At 38.0% G+C, this 13,764-nt stretch overlaps 1 protein-coding gene across 3 annotated transcripts in view; it reads right to left on the bottom strand.

The window, feature by feature from the left end:
- vipr1b (vasoactive intestinal peptide receptor 1b) overlaps nt 1-13,764 on the bottom strand; it is a 72,931-nt gene that overhangs the window by 36,023 nt on the left and 23,144 nt on the right. For all 3 annotated transcript variants that reach the window (XM_061964923.2, XM_061964924.1, XM_061964922.2), the window contains 2 exons: nt 9,168-9,258; nt 5,982-6,092 (listed from right to left, as the gene is read on the bottom strand). In XM_061964923.2, coding sequence (XP_061820907.1) covers nt 5,982-6,092; nt 9,168-9,243 — 187 coding nt within the window. In that variant the 5' untranslated portion in view covers nt 9,244-9,258. The remainder of the gene's footprint in view (nt 1-5,981; nt 6,093-9,167; nt 9,259-13,764) is intronic.

Below are 13,764 nucleotides of genomic sequence, written 5' to 3'. Positions count from 1 at the left end.
TGAAATACCTAAATTCCTTGCAATAGCTGGTTGAGAAATGTTGTTCTTAAACAATTTGCTCACGCATTTGTTGACAAAGTAGTGACCCTCGCCCCATCCTTGTTTGTGAATGACTGAGCATTTCATGGAAGCTGCTTTTATACCCAATCATGGCACCCACCCGTTCCCAATTAGCCTGTTCACCTGTGGGATGTTCTAAATAAGTGTTTGATGAGCATTCCTCAACTTTCTCAGTCTTTTTTGCCGCTTGTGCCAGCTTTTTTGAAACATGTTGCAGGCATCAAATTCCAAATGAGCTAATATTTGCAAAAAATAACAAAGTTTCTCAGTGTGAACGTTAAGTATCTTGTCTTTGCAGTCTATTCAATTGAATATAAGTTGAAAAAGATTTGCAAATCATTGTATTCTCTTTTTATTTACCATTTACACAATGTGACAACTTCACTGCTTTTGGAGTTTTGTACAAAGCATGTGTCAGGTCGCCAACTTGTGGCCGGGAGTGCAAAGTGCAGCATTATCAGTTCAAACACTGTATGGTTTTATCTTTTTGTCAAAAAGTGTTTTTTATTGATCTTCCGCGGCTGAACTCGAAGAGCTGAAGTCTTGCTTGTTCAAGAATAAAAGGATGAAGCAGAGCGCTGGACCTTGTTTTCATGAACCCGCTGTAATCTTCCACTCTATTAAATATTATTTTCTTCCTGTCCAAACGCCGCATATTTCTCACAGAAACCTTTTATCTTTTATCTGCACCAGACCTTTACAGCAGGCAGACAAACTTGTGTAGTATGTAACATAGTAGAAGACCTCTAGAGTCACTCCTCTGCTGTTTATTAATAAACAATAACAATTAGCTCATGTGTAGTATGTAACGTAGTAAAGGAAGAAAGAGCAATCACCCCTACTTATATGTCTTGTATGAAATTATGATATTTTACATGCAACTGCTTCTAAACGTGCCCTGTTATTGTGCAATATTAACCATATTCAAATCATAGCATTATTGTGTGGCTAATAGTTAGCTGGCAACTAGTGCTCTATTCGCTAGCTCACATCTGCCGCGTTAATTACTAGCTAACAACTACACTGCTAACTGTTAGCTAGCAACTAGTGCACTAACTGGCAAGTAGGGCGTAGTAGTATGGAAGTAGCATTGTCTCACATCAACTTATATATATCAATTTGATATTAATACATATGCATATATTAATAAATATACAAATACAATCCCTGACCACCTGAGGGCACCACAGACTGTGGATGCCTTTAAAAAAAGCTTAAAAACCCTTCTTTTTTAAAAAGCCTTTTTTTTAATATATGCATACTAGTTCTAGCTATTAGGCTGTTCTAGTTTTTATTTTTATTATCTTTTTTTTTTTTTTTTAAATACACTGTAGCACTTTGAGGTTGATTGCTCAATGTAAAGTGCTTTTTACAAATAAAATATATTATTAAACACCGACATTTATTTAATAATACCACCTTAACATTTGACAACCAAACAATTACACAAGGCGACTCAGTAAAGAATCTGGGTATTATCTTCGACCCAACTCTCTCGTTTGAATCACACATTAAGAGTGTTACTAAAACGGCCTTCTTTCATCTCCGTAATATCGCTAAAATTCGTTCTATTTTATCCACTAGCGACGCTGAGATCATTATTCATGCGTTCGTTACGTCTCGTCTCGACTACTGTAACGTATTATTTTCGGGTCTCCCTATGTCTAGCATTAAAAAATTACAGTTGGTACAAAATGCGGCTGCTAGACTTTTGACAAGAACAAGAAAGTTTGATCATATTACGCCTATACTGTATATACCTTTATATACATATATACATATATATATATACCTATACTGGCTCACCTGCACTGGCTTCCTGTGCACTTAAGATGTGACTTTAAGGTTTTACTACTTACGTATAAAATACTACACGGTCTAGCTCCGTCCTATCTTGTCGATTGCATTGTACCATATGTCCCGGCAAGAAATCTGCGTTCTAAGAACTCCGGCTTATTAGTGATTCCCAGAGCCCAAAAAAAGTCTGCGGGCTATAGAGCGTTTTCTATTCGGGCTCCAGTACTATGGAATGCCCTCCCGGTAACAATTAGAGATGCTACCTCAGTAGAAGCATTTAAGTCCCATCTTAAAACTCATTTGTATACTCTAGCCTTTAAATAGCCCCCCTGTTAGACCAGTTGATCTGCCGTTTCTTTTCTTTTCTCCTCTGCTCCCCTTTTCCTTGAGGGGGGGGGCACAGGTCCGGTGGCCATGGATGAAGTGCTGGCTGTCCAGAGTCGGGACCCGGGGTGGACCGCTCGCCTGTGCATCGGCTGGGAACATCTCTGCGCTGCTGACCCGTCTCCGCTCGGGATGGTGTCCTGCTGGCCCCACTATGGACTGGACTCTTACTATTATGTTGGATCCACTATGGACTGGACTCTCACAATATTATGTCAGACCCACTCGACATCCATTGCTTTCGGTCTCCCCTAGAGGGGGGGGGTTACCCACATATGCGGTCCTCTCCAAGGTTTCTCATAGTCATTCACATCGACGTCCCACTGGGGTGAGTTTTTCCTTGCCCGTATGTGGGCTTTGTACCGAGGATGTCGTTGTGACTTGTGCAGCCCTTTGAGACACTTGTGATTTAGGGCTATATAAATAAAGATTGATTGATTGATTGATTGATTGATTGATTGATTGATTATAAATACAAATGTGATATACAAATAAATAAATAATTTGTATAAATAAACGCGTATTGGTAAATATATTTTTGAGATTTGAAAATATATACAAATACATTTTATAAAAAATGTGACATACAAATAAATCAAGAATTTGTATAAATAAACGTGCATTTGTAAATATATTTTTGAGATTTGAATATAAATATGCTGGATTTTGTATTTGTATTTATTTGTATTGAATTTGCATATGTGGATCGCTTTTTTGCTTTCGTGTCGATGAGACATTCCTACCACAAACCAGATGCACAAATAAATGTGACCTACACACTCCCCTGAACCACCAGCAGAGGGCACTGTAGCCAGAGAGGTCTGGGTCACAGAGCATTATATGCATTATATGCAAAATGCCCGGAGTTCTCTGCACAAAAACAATCCACGTCTTTACAGAGAGAACGCACAACGGGCCTGAGCTAGCTAACGTTAACGTTGTATTAGCTAATGCCAATTTATCCAGTTAATCTGAAAGACCCTGCAAGCTGCTTATTTTATTGTATCGTTTAATGACCTTGTCCCGATATAGATACTGATCTTGTCAGTGCAATGTTTGTCAAATCATACTAAAAGTCATGACATAATATGACACTCCCAAGTGTGCCTGTGGTTGGCTCGCCAGTGTCTGACCATGGCTGTGACCCAGACCGCTCTGGCTGCAGTGCCCTCTGCTGGTGGTTCAGGGGAGTGTGTAAGTCACATTTATTTGTGCATCGGTTTTGTGGTAGGAATGTCTCATTGACACAAAAGCAAAAAAGCGATCCACATATGCAAATTCGATACAAATACAAATACTAAATCAAGCATATTAATATTAAAATCTCAAAAATATATTTACAAATACACGTTTATTTATACAAATGCTTGATTTATTTGTATGTCACATTTTTATATTTATACATTTTATTTGTATATATTTTCAAATCTCAAAAATATATTTACAAATACGCCTTTATTTATACAAATTATTTATCTATTTGTATATCACATTTGTATTTGTATATTTATTAATATATGCATATGCAATAATATCATATTGATATATATAAGTTGATGTGAGACAATTCTACTTCCATAGTAGTGCTCTAATCGCGAGCTTAATTACTAAACGACTGCTAACACACTAATCACTAGCTGACAATTAGCATGTCAATTGCTAGCTGACAACGCAAGTGCTAATCATTAGCAGAAGCTAGAACACTAATCGGTAGCAAACAACTAGTGCGCCAGTCGTTAGCTGACAATAAGCACGCCAATCACCAGCAACTGGAGTGCTAATTGTTAGCTCACAACTAGCACGCTAATCGTTAGCTGGCAATTAGCACTCTAATTGCTAGCTGGAAACTAACACGCCAAACGCCAGCTGACAATTAGAGTGATAATCCTTAGTTCGCAAGTAGTGCTCTATTTGCTAGCTGGCAACTGGTGTACTACTCATTGGTGGGCAACTAATGAGCCAATTGCTAGCTGACAACTAGCGCAACAATCGCTCGCTGACAACTAGAGTGCTAATTGTTAGCTGGCAACTAACTGGAGAACTAATCGCTAGCTCACAACTAGCGTGCCAGTCCTCAGTTGACAACTAGTACGCTAATCGCGAGTTGGCAACCAGAGTGCTAATTGCTAGTTAACAACCTGCATGCAAATGTTAGCTGACAACTAGAGCGCTAATCGTTAGCGGCAGCTAGAGCACTAAACGTTAGCCAACAACTAGGGCGCCAGCCGTAAGCTGTCAATTAGCACACTAGGTGCCAACTAGAGTGCTAATCATTAGTTAGCAAGTAGTGCTCTAAACCCTAGCCGGCAACTGATTCGCTAATCACTAGCCGGCAACTGATTCGCTAATCACTAGCAGGCAACTAACACGCTAATTGGTAGCTGACAACTAGCGCACCAATCGCTAGCTGGAAAACAGAGTGCTAATTGTTAGCTGACAACTAACTAGAGCATTAATCGCTAGCTGACAACTAGCTTGCCAGTTGTTACCTGACAACTACCACATTAATCACTAAGTGGCAACTAGAGTGCTAATCGCTAGCTAACAACTGGCATGCCAATAGCTAACTTACAACGAGGGTGCTAATCGGTAGCTGGCCAATAGCGCACCAATTGCTTGCTGGCAAGTAACACCCCAATCGCTAGCTTACAACTAGGGCGTTAATCGCTAGATGACAACTAGAGCGCTAATCGTTAGCTATATCAATAGATAAATAAAAAATAATATGATATAAAATAATAAAACAATTATTAAAAACATTTCTTGGCCTACATGCAGTATCTCTGCGGACCTCCTGGAGGTCGTGGCCTCCCTGTTGAAGGGAGCTCCACTAACCACGTTAAACCCAGATTCCGAACTAACAAAGGTCTTAACTCATTCTCCCTCTATGCCACATCAATATGGAATGCACTCCCAACAGGTGTAAAAGAAAGGGCATCTCTATCCTCCTTCAAAACCGCACTAAAAGAACACCTCCAGGCAACTACAACCCTAAACTAACACCCTCCCTTCCACATCATACCTCTTCGGATTGTAAATAATCAAATGTAAACAATCAAATGTAGATACTTTTTCTTATACTTTCTGATCTCTCTCTCTATGTCCACTACTTGCTGTACATATCCTACCAATTCAGTCATACACTGTTTTAATATCCATTTCTCTGATGATGCAATTGTTGATGCTGATTGTTGATGACTGAAGTGTTGATACCAACCAAACCTAACCCCCCCGCCCCCCTCCATATCACACACCCCGGATAGTAAATAATGTAAATAATTCAATGTATATACTCTGATGATTATCTTGTATGATGACTGTATTATGATGTTAGTATATATTTGATAGTATATATCTGTATCATGAATCAATTTAAGTGGACCCTGACTTAAACAAGTTGCAAAACTTATTGGGGTGTTACCATTTAGTGGTCAATTGTACGGAATATGTACTTCACTGTGCGATCTACTAATAAAGGTTTCAATCAATCAATAAAACCTCTGCTATTTATTATTATATACATACATACAATAACATTTAACCTTATTAACTCAAATATAAGAAATCCTTTTTATTAATGCCTTACCCCAAACGGACACCTGGTAGTCTCAGCAGTTGAGTACTAAACTATATGAGGAAACGTGTATTGTTCCACTGTCACATCAAACACCATTCATAAACAAAGGCCTCCCGCAGCAGTCATGTGATCAAAGATGGCGGCATGAGGAGGAAGTGTTTACCTTTGTGCTGCTCGCTGAAGTAGCTGAAGTAGGCGGGACACGTGATGGTCACCACCTGCCCCACCTGGGCTGACGGCCAGCAGGTCACCATGTCCCACTCACCTCCACAGCCTGCAAAACACCAATCATATACAGTCATTCTGTCATGGTTGTACAACTACATGTCCATACAGTAGCAGTACCGTATTTTTCGGACTATAAGTCGCAGTTTTTTTTCATAGTTTGGCCGGGGGTGCGACTTATACTCGGGAGCGACTTATGTGTGAAATGATTAACACATTACCGTAAAATATCAAATAATATTATTTAGCTCATTCACGTAAGAGACTAGACGTATAAGATTTCATGGGATTTAGCGATTAGGAGTGAGAGATTGTTTGGTAAACGTATAGCATGTTCTATATGTTATAGTTATTTGAATGACTCTTACCATAATATGTTACGTTAACATACCAGTTGGTTATTTATGCCTCATATAACGTACACTTATTCAGCCTGTTGTTCACTATTCTTGATTTATTTTAAATTGCCTTCCAAATGTCTATTCTTGGTGTTGGCTTTTATCAAATACATTTCCCCAAAACATGCGACTTATACTCCAGTGCGACTTATATATGTTTTTCCTTCTTTATTATGCATTTTCGGCCGGTGCGACTTATACTCCGAAAAATACGGCGTGTTTGATGGAGAACTTGCCCAGCTGTTGGCTTTGATGGATTTGTGGATGAGGATTGATGCAAAAATAATGTGAGTACATTGATAAATACTGTACTTCAAAAAAGTACAACCCAACTCAGCTTTGCTCCTGCTGCATTTTTAAAACAGCGTGCATTAGGGGTGTAACGGTACGTGTATTTGAATTGAACCGTTTCGGTACGGGGGTTCCGGTTCGGTTCGGAGGTGTACCGAACGAGTTTCCACACGGACATATTAAGTAGCGTAACGCACGTTGTGTAAACAATGCACACCGAGGCACAACACACGGCATGCTAGCAGCTAACGGGCTACGATAGACTGACCATACATCCTGTCAGGGCGGAGTTTCTTAAATGCCTCAAATGTCCGGCATTTTGAGTTAGGGTTGCGTGTATTTTCAATGTACGTTCAGGGTTAAGAAGGGGTTAAAAACAAAACAAATTGTGCATGCAGCAGCATTGGTGAGGGAGGGGCAGAGACAGAGAGAGAGAGAGAGAGAGAGTTATGATAAACACGCATGCGTCGCCAGGCTCTGTTTTTTATCCATAGATTTATCAGATTTAATTTTGGGTGTCAAAAGTGTGCCCCGGAGGCCATTTGCGGCCCACAGCTAATGTTTTAAAGGCCCACGGCACATTCTAAAAATACCATTAAAATAAACAAAAACATGACAAAAGTGAAATAAAAAAGCTTAAAGGTTAAATGTAATTTAGAAAAAGTTGCAATGTTGACTAATAAAACAAAGTTGTTTTTTTTCTTTCAAACTGTCATTGCTCAAAACATAATATTGAATCAAAATCAATGTTATTATGAATTATTGACCTATCCAAGGTTCTGATTACTTCACATCAAATATTCCACTAAGAAAAATATTTTTGGTGGAAGATTTTGCAAATTTGGTAAATAAATAACCCAAAAATTTATATTTTGTTGTTTTCTTACTGTACCGAAAATTAACTGAACCGTGACCTGTAAACCGAGGTACGTACCAAACCGAAATTTTTGTGTACTGTTACACCCCTATTGTTTGCTGAAGAAGAGATGCTGACTGTGCGTTATGATAAACGTGAGGCTCTGCTTTTATCCATACATTTTTCAGATTTTATTTTTTTATTATCTATAGCAGGGGTGTCAAAAGTGTGCACCGGAGGCCATTTGCGGCCCGCAGCTAATGTTTTAAAGGCCCACGGCACGTTCCAAAAATACTATTAAAATAAACAAAAACATAACAAAAGTGGAATAAAAAAGCTTACAGGTGAAATGTGATTTAGAAAAAGTTGCAATGTTGACTAATAAAACTAAGCTGTTTTTTCCCCCTTTAAAACTGTCATTGCTCAAAACATAATATTGAATCAAAATCAATGTTTTTATGAATTATTGACCTATCCAAGGCTCCGATTACTTCACATTGTCATGTCTGTGTGATCATGTTTTGTTTTAGTCATGTTCGGTTTTGTTTTTGGACTTTTTGTGCACTTTTGTTTTGTTACCATAGCAACCATTAGTTTTCACCTTTCACGTCACGCACCTGTTTCACGTTTTGAGTCACGCACCTGCTTTCACTAATCATGTCTATAGTATTTAAGTTCATTGTTTTCAGTTTGTCGTTCTGACGACATCCCACAATTATGCTCTACACACTCTTCATCCTCTTAGATCATGCTTCATGTCCCATGCCAAAGTAAGTTTTTGTTCCATGTTTATAGTCTTTTTGGTTTCATAGTTTGTTCTCTGCCATTGTGCGCACCTTTTGTTTACTTCTTTTTGTTTTAGTAATTATAAAATAAATTATGTACTTACATTCCCGTCTCGCCCGAGCCAACTTTCCGTTGCATCCCGGAAAAGCAAACACCCAGGACCAAGTCATGACACACATCAAATATTCCTCTTTGAAAAATAGTTTTTGTGGAAGAGTTTTGCATATTTTGTGTGAAACAAAACCAACTAACAACAAAAAAACAACTTAGAATTGACGGATAGATGTGAAGTTGATGTAGGCTCTAGAGATTTAAGCGTAAAATAAATAATGTATGTATGCCCTGGCACACCATTATCATCATTTCATGACCCCAGCACACTTTTATACTGAAATAAATACACCTACAACTTATAAAATACAAAAATTAAAAAAAATACCGGCAGCGGTAAAGTTGAGATCTATGAAGGAAAGAAGAAAGTGACTGAATGTTTATAACTGATTGCATATACATACTGTATGCATAAAAATGTGTTTTATTTTGAAATATTTTTTTTAATTAATTACGTAACGTTTATGACAACCTTTTTCCAAAACAATATAGAATGTGAGGTATAACAGGATAATGCATACATGTATCATTTGTTTTCAAAACGCTTACAAAAAAGTGGGACCCCAAAATTGTACTGTGGGACCCCACTTTTATGACTTTATGGGGTCCCTGGGACCTCATTTTGAAATTCCTAGCGCCAACACTGGTATCATGATGATGATTACTATGGAGGTGTGCGCACCTGAAGTGACGTTCTCCGACGTGCTGTTCTCGCAGCGCTGGCGTTCCAGCTCGATGTCGTTCACGACGTCACACATGTGCAGAGTCAGCGCCTGTGAAGGAAGTCATTTTTAACATGCTCCATAGTCATAACAACACTTTGGCGTTCATCAATGGCCATGAGCGGCGAGGTGGAGGAGGGGAGGAGCAGTGAGCCCCACGATCACCAACTTCAACAATGGTTTAGTGTTTCTCACCTTCTTTATCAAAGTGCTGCCACGAACTCTGACTTTGTTTACGTCCATTGGTGCAATCACACTTTACAGCACAACACGTCACACTGGTGTGACTCCACAGCCTTTATGTTTATCATCTGGCAAAATATTTGTATAGTCACGTACAGTATGAGCTGTATATGCACACATAATACTATAATTATGTATAGTCACGTACAGTATGAGCTGTATATGCACACATAATACTATAATGATGTATAGTCACGTACAGTATGAGCTGTACATGCAACACAACACATTGCTTTATTAGAGGCATGTCAGCCTGGAAGATCAACACAACATACTTCTGTGTCATTCACCAAGCAGGTCGCCATGACACAAACACACACACACACACACACACACACACACACACAAATACACACACACACACACACACGATGACATGAAGATGAGAAGTTATGCTGCAATGTAGAAAAAGTGGTCAGATATGATGTTGGCAGGGAAATATTTGTAAGAGCATGTAAATATGAAAATATGAATAAGATGCAAGCCATGATAAAGATATTGCTGAGTGGAACTGTACACAATTATTTACAGTTATACACTAATATACCAAATTGCACACAGTTATACACTAATATACACAATAATATGCAATTATACACAATAATATACAATAATACATAATTATTCCCAATAAAATACAATTATACACTAAAATACACAATATAACAACGATAAACAATTATACGCAATTATACACAACATCATGCAATAATACACCATTTTACACAAGAATACACTCATTAGCCACTACATGAAGTGGAAGTACTACTCGTTGAGGTCCCCGTGGAAATACTAAGGGTGAAAGTGCTACTAGTGGAGGTACTACTAATTGAGGTACTACTAGTGGAAGGACTACTTGTGGAAGGACTACTAGTGGAAGTATGACTAGTGTAGATCCTACTAGTGGAAGTACTACTGTGTACGACTGTGCTACTGTGTACTACTATGTACGACTGTACTAGTGTGTACTACTATGTACTACTATGTACAACTGTGTACTACTGTGTACGACTGTGTACTACTATGTACTACTATGTACAACTGTGTACAACTGTGTACTACTGTGTACTAGGGATGTTCGATAATATCGGACTGCCTATATTATCGGCTGATAAATGCTTTAAAATGTAATATCGGAAATTATCGGTATCGGTTTCAAAAAGTAAAATGTATGACTTTTTAAAACGCCGCTGTGTACACGGACGTAGGGAGAAGTACAGAGCGCCAATAAACCTTAAAGGCACTGCCTTTGCTTGCTGGTCCAATCACATAATATCTACGGCTTTTCACACACACAAGTGAATGCAACCCATACTTGGTCAACAGCCATACAGGTCACACTGAGGGTGGCCGTATAAACAACTTTAACACTGTTACAAATATGTGCCACACTGTGAATCCACACCAAACAAGAATGACAAAACACATTTCGGGAGAACATCCGCACCGTAACACAACATAAACACAACAGAACAAATACCCAGAACCCCTTGCAGATGCTTGTTTTCATTCAGAACAATCTACCTCTCGCACATGATGACAAGGAGAAAAACAATTAGCCCACTCTTTGAGCTTCATCTGTTGCACAAATAGACTAATAGTCTGGACTGAGTGAAGCTGTTTTATTTAATGTTGTGTGCCTTTTTCCCCATGCACTTTAAAGGATGGCTGTGTTTTCCACTAGTCTAGACTGAAGCAGTTTTATTAATGTTCGTACACTTTAAAGGATGGCTGTGTTAGACTGAAGTATTTTTTTTATTTTTGTGCCATTGCACATTTTTGTTACTCATACGAATACGTTAAGAATAGGGCAGATTGAGCCCAGTTTATAGTATAGTCTGGTGTGTGCCTTCATTGTTTTTGTAGCTGTTGTTTTGAGGCATGTTTTAAAAAAAATTAAAAATAAATAATGTACTTTGTAAAAGTCAAAGTATAGTATTTCCCATAGTTGTAGTGGGTATCAGGATCATCTCAGGGAGAGCATGTCCCACATTTCAAGCTGCTGTTTTGAGGCATGTTAAAAAAAAAAAGCACTTTGTGACTTCAATAATAAATATGGCAGTGCCATGTTGGCATTTTTTTCCATAACTTGAGTTGATTTATTTTGGAAAACCTTGTTACATTGTTTAATGCATCCAGCGGGGCATCACAACAAAATTAGGCATAATAATGTGTTAATTCCACGACTGTATATATCGGTACCGGTTGATATCGGTATCGGTAATTAAGACTTGGACAATATCGGAATATCTGATATCGGCAAAAAAGCCATTATCGGACATCTCTACTGTGTACTACTGTGTACTACTGCTTATTTTCCTGCACTTCCGGAGGGTGACAGGACGCCATGACGGGTACGAGTGAGCCTCATGGATCAGCGTCGCGAGGCTTTAGGACGCCGCTCAGGGTTTTATCCACGGCGTAGCCGCGTTCGATTCCCGCCTGCTGTGCGGGCGAGATACGGACCAAAGGCGGGTTGGCTGTCAGGGAAATCAAACACTGCGCTTCGCCCGCCTGCTGGAGCTAAGTGATGAATAATCCTGATGATGAAACAGTGGCAGTATTGATGTTTGCGATACTTTCATGTCCATCTGAGAGGACACGTCTTTGATGGAGTACTTCAACACAAGCCCAAATCAAAGTACTTTTACAGGTGACAATACACTAATGCACTGATTCTCAAACTGTGGTACGTGTACTACTAGTAGTACGCCAAAGAATCACTTGATTAAAGTACAGTGGTTTACAGTATGTTTCTATATTCAAACACAGTGTTACTATTCAAACTGTGTGTAATGTTACAGTGGCCACAAATATGAATAAAACTGCTGCCTTGTTTTTAATGAGTACTTAGGTCTACTACACTACTGTATTTTAATGTTGTCATTATGGAGGTACTTAATGAATACTTAGGTCTACTAAACTACTATATTTTAATGTTGTCATCATAGTGGTACTTAATGAATACTTAGGTGTACTACACTATTGTATTTTAATGTTGTCATTATGGGGGTACTTAATGAATACTTAGGTCTACTACGCTACTGTATTTTAATGTTGTCATGGTGGTACTTAATGAATACTTTGGTCTACTACGCTACTGTATATAATGTTGTCATCATGGTGGTACTTAATGAATACTTAGGTCTACTACACTACTGTATTTTAATGTTGTCATTATGGGGTACTTAATGAATACTTAGGTCTACTACGTTACTGTATTTTCATGTTGTCATTATGGGGGTACTTAATGAATACTTAGGTCTACTACGTTACTGTATTTTAATGTTGTCATTATGGGGGTACTTAATGAATACTTAGGTCCACTACACTACTGTATTTTAATGTTGTCATTATAGTGGTACTTAATGAATACTTAGGTCTACTACACTACTGTATTTTAATGTTGTCATCATGGGGGTACTTAATGAATACTTAGGTCTGCTACACTACTGTATTTTAATGTTGTCATTATGGGGGTACTTAATGAATACTTAGGTCTACTACGCTACTGTATTTTAATGTTGTCATTATGGTGGTACTTAATGAATACTTAGGTCTACTACGTTACTGTATTTTAATGTTGTCATTATGGGGGTACTTAATGAATACTTAGGTCCACTACACTACTGTATTTTAATGTTGTCATTTTGGAGGTACTTAATGAATACTTAGGTCTACTACACTACTGTATTTTAATGTTGTCATTATGGGGGTACTTAATGAATACTTAGGTCTACTACGCTACTGTATTTTAATGTTGTCATGGTGGTACTTAATGAATACTTTGGTCTACTACGCTACTGTATTTAATGTTGTCATCATGGTGGTACTTAATGAATACTTAGGTCTACTACACTACTGTATTTTAATGTTGTCATTATGGGGTACTTAATGAATACTTAGGTCTACTACGTTACTGTATTTTAATGATGTCATTATGGGGGTACTTAATGAATACTTAGGTCTACTACACTACTGTATTTTAATGTTGTCATTATGGGGTACTTAATGAATACTTAGGTCGACTACGTTACTGTATTTTAATGTTGTCATTATGGGGGTACTTAATGAATACTTAGGTCCACTACACTACTGTATTTTAATATTGTCATTATAGTAGTACTTAATGAGTACTTAGGTCTACTACACTACTGTATTTTAATGTTGTCATTATGGTGGTACTTAATGAATACTTAGGTCTACTACAGTACTGTATTTTAATGTTGTCATTATGGGGGTACTTAATGAATACTTAGGTCTACTACGCTACTGTATTTTAATGTTGTCATTATGGTGGTACTTAATGAATAC

Source organism: Nerophis lumbriciformis, linkage group LG07 (genome assembly GCF_033978685.3).
Source record: "Nerophis lumbriciformis linkage group LG07, RoL_Nlum_v2.1, whole genome shotgun sequence".
NCBI classification, from domain to species: Eukaryota; Metazoa; Chordata; class Actinopteri; order Syngnathiformes; family Syngnathidae; genus Nerophis; species Nerophis lumbriciformis.
The sequence above is the reverse complement of the archived record's forward strand: the minus strand, read 5'-3'. Positions and strand labels throughout refer to the sequence as shown.